A 9,380-nucleotide genomic window follows, 5' to 3' on the forward strand; every position below is an offset into this window, starting at 1 on the left:
ACACAGACTGAATTCCCATTTGTGAAAACAAGACCCCTTTGTCAGGTAAGGATCAATAGTATTTATTCAGCAATCTTTGCTATTTTGTAAATTCCTAAGGCCTTTTCAGTGCTTCCATACGGTTCAAAAAGGAAAGCACAATGGCGTGAGATGTTTCATTAGCAATACATAGAGTAAGTAGACAAACCAGGGTGATTTGCAGCCTAGAATCATTGTCATGTATGCATCATAGAACCAGCAAAAACTTCATCTCGTGCCATTTTTTATTAAGCAAAATGTATTCCTTATTTGTCTCTCTTCAGTAGTCTTACCTACCTATGATTTCAGAAGTCTGTGAATCTTGTAGAACATTTCAGGTGAATTTCATCCAACCTTCATCTGAATACATCAGTTATTGACTTCTGCTAACCACTGTCAGCAGTAAGTAGGACCCCAATCATCGTGACTCAGACTGGAAGCAGGACATTTTCATTCAGTCAGTAATTAAAAGTGCCGTTTGCTCCAGCTCTACCGTTACACATCTGAGGAGAGCAGCACTCAAGTGCAAGCACTGAGGTTGCGTTCCAGCTGACAAAGAAGTGCTGAATATCTTGCCGCTAGGGCTGAGACAGTAATGAAGTACAGATGACAAAGATCACAAAGCGACAGACTGCAAATCACTCGCATCATATTTTGAGAGGTGTATTATGGTAACCTATAAATAACTAATTGCATAAAATTGCTTTAGTAGTTTCTAGATGGCAGCTTTAATTAAAAGCATTGGAGACATTTAGAAGTTTAGAAATGGATGGCATGTAATTTGCCCTTTTACCAACCATAAAATGGTAATTAACCAATTTGATTCACTTCTTCCTATTAAAAGTTTTATGAGAATCGCAAGTTCCTTCTAAATACAGTTTTTCTTCAGCAGAAGGTTGAGTTCTCTTTTATCAGCCCTCACCAGTGGTTTTAGATGTTCTTTTACAAATTCTTCAGAAGTTTAATTAGAAGTTTTCAATATAAAATGCTTATTTGCAAAGTTTGTAGCTGAGCAAGAAGTGTAAAGTAGGATTTCAAGAAGTGGGCTACATGTAGCTCTACCTGCTCTTTATTGATGTGTTTGAAAAGGATTTGTTCCCAATAGGAGTCTCTTAATAGGATGCAAATGCAGGCTATGGTGTCTGGGGGGGAGGAAGGGGAGAAACAATTTAATGGGGGATTTACTGTATTACTTTTAGTCTATATTTTAGCACCGTAATCTTAGCTCCATTAACATTGACATGCCAAAATTCCTAGTGTGAAAGATCGTACGTATAGTAATCATATGCATTTTGAATTTTTACCTATGAGAACTACACGTAAAAGCAGTCAGTTTGCTTTCAGAGTTTCATTTGCATTTGTAATTGTGCATGTACGTATTGCACTAAGGCAGATCTGTCAGTGGAAATAACCCTGTAACCAAAATCACTCCTGAGAGCATTATGACAGGAGAGATTATAGTCAGCCTTCTGTGATTGTCATGGTTGTACCCAGCCCATCTAAGTTCTGTTTTGTGCAGAAAACAGTTATGAAGGCAAAACTTTTTCTGCAGAGTCTTTCTGGTGATGATAAATAGCCACGTGTGATTGCACTAGCAGCAGTCCATTTTTAATGTTAGTTAACAGAATTTAAATGGTGCTGATTAAAAGGCCTCTAAGTCTTACAAAGATTGTTCCAAGATTTCTGCACATAAATCTACTGGAGATAGATGTTCGTAAGAGCTACTGTTTTACATACAGAAATAAAATCTAGTCCTATTTAAGACAGTCCCAGTGGCTAAACGTGACTAAAAGCAGTTCTTCAGCACAAGCATGTTACTCAGAGATTGTGCTCAGCCCTGAGACAAAGAACAAGACTAAATCCTTGCACAAGTTTTTGTCCTTACTCAGACATCAGTGTTTAAGGAGGAATCTCATATGCAAGCAAGGCAAGCCTGTCACATTTTTGCCTGAAGACAGTGCCAGTTGGGCACACAGTGTAGTATTACAGTTCCTTAAAAAACAGAATCGGACTGAGAGGCCAATACAAACTACATCTCATTCTCTGTGCAAAGAAAATATACCTAAAAGTGACTTTTTTTACTCACTCACGGAGTGAGCAGTGTTCCCACTTGCACTCAGTGCAAGTTCATTACACTCAGCATGTGCGTGATTCCTCTCCGAGTTCCTCAGTGATTAAAGCACGATTGAAGTGCTGTGTGTGATTTGATTCTGCATTACACTGTACGTCAGAAAAGGATTAAAAATAAGCTCTTGAAGTACAGATTATGTGAAGCATCATGTGAGATGTGACAGGAGCATTAATGAATCCAACTCTAACAATGAATAAATTGGGACAGTTTAGCCACGAGTCTATATTTTGCTTTCCAACGGATGCCTTATATAGGGCATTTGTCAACAAGACTTAAATGCATAAGTAATTTTTTTCAAATGGGTAAACTCATGTTGGTTTTGTATATGGAGTAAGCACTGGAAGCAGGAGTTCATTGTTGAGTGAATATACACTGGTACTTGAAGAAACTGGCTTATTAGGAAGCACCAGGAATTTATCATCTTTTGTATAAATAGTGACGACACGGGCTTGTTTATGCCATCACACTGGCATATGTACTTCCCTTGCAGATAGGTTGTCTTCTTGCCATGACTGAAGAGCAAAATGTACACTATTAACATTAAAGGATCTTTGGTTTCCTTATATATTCAGTGTTTGAAATCCATTCAGCAACACAGCTGAGTAGCCTTATTTCATTGCAGCATAATTTTTTTATTTTTATATAATGGATGGTTTGCAGCCAACACAGCCATCTGTTCACAGGGAAATTGCATAAAACAGAAGATGCGCTTGCCTTAGTGTTAGATCCTGGCCTTGCGTTACCTGTGGCATGGATCCAATCCAGGGCTGTGCTCCCCGGGTCGAGAGGCATAACTCCTTGCTTAAATAACATTTAGAAAAATCTCATCAGATTTGGAAAAAACCTCACCAGATTTGTATATTAATTGTTGATATTGTCATTAATAACCAGACTGGATTGCATTTTGCTTCATTTGGGGTTTTAGGGTCGACATTGCAGCAGCTTAGTTGTCTCAAAGGAGTATCAGCAGTTTGCATCGCACACCTAGCCTTTGTTTCTGAAGAGGCAGTGTGCCCTCAACTCCAGCCCTGCAAGCACCCCTAATTCTGGCCTTTTCTGTGCACGGGTCCGTCAGTGCAAAGTCTCTTTAGCATGCATGAGGGACAAACGGGAACATACAGGTCACCCCCCAAGACCAAAACAAACTTGCTTCTCAAATGCACTCTTCACCTTGGTTCACCTCAAACCTTCAGCCTTTCAGATTTATAATTGGACTTCTCAGAAGCAGGCGACAGCCATGAGCTTGCCAGTTATTCTGTAGTTTTCAAAAGCACCGTTACTCTTTAATTAAAGAGTAAAGATCCTTTGAGGGAGGCAGGACCAGGAGGCATGATCTGGTAGATCACAAGTTGATAGGGAGCCAGATCCTAACAGAGCTGTTCTTCCCTTAGATTTTTTATAACCTCCCAGATTTCCCCTATCCAGTTTTCCCCAGGTGATTTCAGTCCCTCATCTGACACTTGTCCTGGAGAACATGACATTTCAATGATCAGGCATTTCACATAACAAAGAGATGAGGCCTGACCTTGTACCCTGCTGGATGCAGTAGGAGCACTGGACGCTAAAGTCAACTGCTGTGGCCTTTGGATTTCTTTTGTGATGATACCCTCAGACCTTTGCAAGGTGCCTAAATGTCATCTGTGGTGAAGAGGCACCTCTGTGTGGGAACTGGGTGATGGGGGACATGATGGCAGGGTGTACCCCAAAGCCTGTCCCCCTGCAGGGCCTTCACAGCCTTGCTCAGTGCCTCCCTCTTGGCAAGGGATGGAAACCTCTGGCAGAGGTCAGCCTGCTCCACAGAGGGGAGAGTCGAGGACATGACAGAAAAACTGGTGTGGACATTGTACCTGCTTTCTGTTAGAAAAGAAAAGAAGTGGTCGTGGGCAGCTTGTCTGCTGGGTGTTAACACTAAGAGAAATCATATTACACTCTAATGTGTAGGTATGTGACTCAAACTCAGTCCCTAGGTGTTTCCAACTGCCAGGTATGGATTTACTTAGGTCTGGGGAGATGGGCCCGCTTCTCCCAGCCCCAGAGGTGATCCATGTTCCCCATCTGGGTCGCCTGGTCCTGCCCCTGGCACCCAGACTGCTTATTCTCCCTTGCCCCCAGCTACAGCTGCTCCTATATATTTAAAGAAATTACATTGAGTATTAGAAAATGTGGCTGGGAGGTGAAGGAATTCAGTTTGGGGTTTTTTTTCTTTTTTGATGGCATGTGGAATTGCTGTGTGAAATCCTAAACTGGCGTGCAGACAAGTGTTTTGTAAACTCGGAGTACATACAGCCATCGGTTGTGCTAAATGCAGGGGACAAAAATGAAGAACCATATAAGCCACTGTCCAAACCATCTGTTCAAGTCCTCTGCCTTTCATTTCTGTGTAGCAGAACATAAATTCATTATTAAAATAGCTTGGCTGTACTCAGCAGCTGCTATAATTGCGAAGTTATGCAACTTTAAATGGGAAATTATGAAGTAATTTAAAGCAAGAAATTGAGCAGTTTTGCTAGAAAGGATTTCACAAACCTAACATGAATAGAAGTGCTTTTCTAGCTATATTCTCAACATTTCAGAGGAAAAAACATCTTACTTACAGTTCATGCAATATAGAAAAGTGTAATAAACTGAATGCAGGAAGAACTGGGGAGAAAGTATTAGACCAGGGTAGACCAGAGCTGGGCATGAGTTGTGGCATGGCTGTACTAGACACGGCTGCTGGCGGACAGCAAGCCCTCCATGCCTCAGTTTCCCCACTGAAATACAGAAGACCATGGTTTTTTCCTTTGCATTTGTTTCAGAGTCCATCTCCCCTGTGCAGTGCAGTGCTGCTTTCTGTTGGTGCCTCTTACTTGCTCAGACTTTCTGATAATTCAGACAGTACAGTAATAAAAAAAATTGCCTCTGCGTGAGAATTAAGAAAGTCAAAATGAAGAAAAATCCACTGTGAGATAAGTTTTTAGATAAGCTACTCTTATCCCACTGTGATGGACATGAAGTAAAGTTATTGAAGAGCCTAATTCTATATATATAGAATTGCATTACAAGCAAAGCCTCTGCTGTTTTGTTCTGTGTCTTCCTTATATCTTCCTTCTTTCTCTGTGAGTCAAAGACAATCTGATATATGGGTATGATCTTTCCAGATACAGTTTTTGTATGTCTCAAATAAGTAATGGGTAGGAAAAAAAGGTCATACTTTTTTTAATAGGCAGATTTTCCATGTCTCAAAAGAGAGGGAACATTTTAAGCGTATACTTTTTAATCTAGATACTGTCAGTACTAACGCTCTTTTCTTGCCCTTTCCCTCTGTCCAGGTATCACTGTAGATAAGCATGGATTTATTTACTTCGTTGACGGTACCATGATTCGGAAAATTGATGAGAACGGTGTGATCACAACAATAATAGGTTCGAACGGCCTCACATCAACCCAGCCATTGAGCTGTGACGCTGGAATGGACATCACTCAGGTAGACACCTGGTTTTCCTGTGTTGTCACTTTTCTACACATTGTGGAGACAGATAACTTAGTTTCTTGTACAAGGATTATAGATCAGAATATGCTGGATTAATCAGATAACTCTGGACTGCACAGTATAGAGTGGATCTTCCATTCACATGAACATCTTAAGATGTACCATATAAATGCAAAACTATACACTTGTTTTTTTCCAGGAGATGGCGTATGAATGTGTAGAGGGGCTTCTATAAAGAGTACATACTGCTTTAGAAAGCTGCTCGCTACTCTGAGGTATTTATCTTCTAGGGAGTTTATCGGAAGTTTAGAGTGCTTTCCTTTAGTTCAACATTCAGACTCATTTGCTTGAACTACTAAATGGAAAAAAAATATATTCTGTTTACATCTAAGTGTTCTAAATCACAGAGGAGTATTACAGTCAGTAATTACACAACAGCGGTATTATAGTGAGGCTGCTGCATTTCAATACATTTCTCAAAATGCTCTTCAGGTCTTATTTCAAGAGCAGTGTAAAAGAAATTGGATTAAAAGACACTTACTGCATCTCTAGTTTATGCTAAAAAAGATATATAGATAAACATGAGGAAACATAAGTCATAGTCTTGAATAGTACATGAGCTACACTTACAGATAGCACAAGGGATTGGCCTTTGCCAATAAATGCTTGAATTAATCCGCTTCAAAATGGGGAAAAAAACTGTCCTAGAAAAAAATCTGGAAGCATTCAAGTAACATACTGAAGTTGTATTATGGGCTGTGTAAGCTAATAACCAGGATCTGGTTAATTTTGCATCTTATTTTCTCCCTGCCCTTTTCTCAGTCCTTCACAATCAGAAAATCACAGTTAAAATCTACAGTGTGACATTGGTAAGAGCTTGTTCCTCATTTCCAAGTAGACTTTGAGTAATAGCAGGTGCCTATGATCTTGTATTCACGTACATTAAGAACGTGGGGTCAATGTTTTGGGTAGTTCTTAGCAAATTTCACATGGATGAAAGATGGAATCTAATGCTGCCGTTGCAGCAGCACTTGGAGGTGTTATTGCTACAGTCAAAACAGAACAAGTTGTCCTTGTTCCATTTCACATGTCTGCACCGTAAGCATTTGCAAAGGTGGGCAGAAGAAGCTCAGCTTCCCTGTTCCCAGTTCTGGGATAGTCAGGTTTTGTGTTCTCCCTGCTCCAGTAGATACATAATTATTCCATGTAAAGCAGAAGAGGGTCAACTGGCTTAGTCGTGCTAAACCCAAGCTTAAACTAGCCTAGTAATTGTCTTAAGATCATACAGCTTCTGGGCGCCTTGGCTTCTGCTCTGGCACCACTTGGTGCAGGAGAGCCCGTCCTGCAGCTGATGAGCGGGAGCCCACTGCAGGCAGCAGCTCCCCAGCCAGAGGCACTGACTCCGCTCCGTTGCTGGGTACCAGCTGGCAGGAGCGATGCTTCATGGACTTCAAGCTGCCTGAAGCACATCTGCTTGCTTCTTGGATACGGTAACAACTGCCCGCGGCACCAATAACCAGATTAGAGATCTCTGAGGTGCAGGGAATGGTGCCAGGTGCAAGGTCTGCTCCCTGCCTCCTCCTTCCGATGTGCATCTCAGGCTGTGCAAATAATTGCTTTACTGGCCATATGACGTGTGGCTGTGTATTTGTGTTCAAGTTTCTGCTCGTTTTGCTCAGTAACAATAATGCTTCTCTAAATCTGAAGTGGTGAGTTTTGATGGTTTTCAATCCCTTTTAAGGATTAAGAAATGCAAATACCCTTAAGCAAATAAGTCAAAGCAGAGAGTCTGGCAAATGTGGAAATAAAATTATTTTCTTAATTGAAATGAAATTAAAATGGTAAACTTTTGGAGCTGAAATCAAATATGCCAAATTTGTAAGTAGATTTAAATAGCCTTAAAATCCTATTTTTGGCAGGTTGGCTACTTACCAGAAACGGGATTAGTTTACCTTACTCTACATCATAGTTCCAGTGCCATGGAGAAACGGCTTCTGCTAAGTCATAGATAAGAAAAAACGTGTCACAGGGCAAATTCTTCTTCATATTGCTCTCAGGACATCAGCATTCAGCTGGGATAGGGCTTTCTTTTCGTAGAAGCAGAAATAAACTCTTTTTTTTGCTGTGAACAGTCCAGGTGCTTCCATGCTGCAGCACCTACAGGAAACTTCTGCTGCACATTTCTCAGAATTTTGCAAATGCTTCAGCATTCTGGGAAATCAAGGTGTGTTCTCACCACACAGATTGAAGTAATATTCAGATAAATTGTGAACGGATGCCAGTAAATAAGTGATGGCCTTTTCAAGTGTCCCTAAAAAGTGTCGTTTTCCAAGCCTAAGTAATACTCTGTAGTCTTCTGTCCCTGGTAGGTGAAGTCACATTACTGACAGTCTGTAGCACAGGTGTACATACACCTTTTGGAAGCATTTCTTGATTGGAGGATTTGTTTTGTGGGGGTTTAAGTGAATTTTTTCACAAAATTCATACCTTTTCGGATTTTTCACATACGCAGTAAAATGCAGACATGAAATAAATGCCGAGAATGCATGTTCTGAAAAGACAAGTGTATTAAATTTGCTCGATAGTCTTTTTTTCCAAAATTGCTGCTGATAACCAGGAAACTCTATGAAATAATCACATCCTCTTGAAGTCAAGCATGTTAATCTGAAATTATATCAATGAAAATAAGTGAATTGTGTTTTCACTTGGTCAGAAACAATTGTATATCCTTGCAAGGCTGCTGAGTTTATTCCAGAATGGCATAAACGTAAATGAAAAATTAATTTGGCCCATCTCCACTTAAATTGGTTTTTGGCCAAATTACAAATGGTATTTACATCAAGAGAATGTGGATTGCTCACAAACAGTGTGTTTAGAGGGACTTATGAAATGGGTTAGTAAAATCAATTCTCAAAGCTAAATTTGTTCTGACAATAAAATCAATGACTTGCTCAGAATCAATATTTCTTGATTTACTGAAGTACGAAAATGTACTCTTGAAGTAAACACATAGAATAACTGCCCATTGCAAGAACTAGTACAAATGACAAGCTTTCACTGTAAGGCATTCACTGTAATAAATGAGCTGATTATGAAAGGGTTTGATCATTTATTCCAATATCAGTTTTGATGGAAACACTTCTTATTAATCATTCTGTGTTTATTATTCACCACTTTCTCATTCTTAGGCATAGTATTCTGTATTCATAACGGGGGAGGGAAGGACAGCTGGGGTTGAAAAGATTGTATGTTGTGGCAAATAAACCACCAAGCTCTGGCTAATTGCTTCGATCTCATGCTTCACTATGAAGATGTTAATCTGAATTTAGAGGGAAGAGGACATTCAGTTGAGGGATTTATATGGGATGTCAGCGTTCTCCGTACTATTTCAGCGTGTACAAAACTTGGATGACTTTTGTCTCAGCACAGATGATTTTAGTGTTCTTCAATTAGTTAATAAGGAGCAAATCTAAAGACAATGTCTCTTCAAAGCTAGGTTTATGTGTATATGTGTGTGTATACTCGACACCATTGGCGTCAGGATTTGAGCAGACACCTACATTAAAAGCAGTTATGCCAGAATCTTTCATTCTCATAGAGCTGGTCAGTCTACTGAGTATCTCCTTCTGTCAAATTGATGCCCAGCTGAAGAGAACAGAATTACCTGCTACATCTCCCACCTTCCCCATCGCCTTTGGATAGGAAGACTAACATAGGTCTTCTGAATCCAGGGCATAAGTTTTGATCTAAAATATTCCT

At 40.0% G+C, this 9,380-nt stretch overlaps 1 protein-coding gene across 1 annotated transcript in view; it reads left to right on the forward strand.

Annotated features, from left to right (window-relative positions):
* The window catches only part of TENM1 (teneurin transmembrane protein 1), a gene marked incomplete at its 5' end in the record, with an annotated part of 98,275 nt that overhangs the window by 47,055 nt on the left and 41,840 nt on the right, over positions 1–9,380 (forward strand). The window contains one exon of the mRNA XM_010187235.1: positions 5,461–5,615. Coding sequence (XP_010185537.1) covers positions 5,461–5,615 — 155 coding nt within the window. The remainder of the gene's footprint in view (positions 1–5,460; positions 5,616–9,380) is intronic.

This window comes from Mesitornis unicolor, unplaced genomic scaffold (assembly GCF_000695765.1).
Source record: "Mesitornis unicolor isolate BGI_N332 unplaced genomic scaffold, ASM69576v1 scaffold146, whole genome shotgun sequence".
Taxonomy (NCBI): domain Eukaryota; kingdom Metazoa; phylum Chordata; class Aves; order Mesitornithiformes; family Mesitornithidae; genus Mesitornis; species Mesitornis unicolor.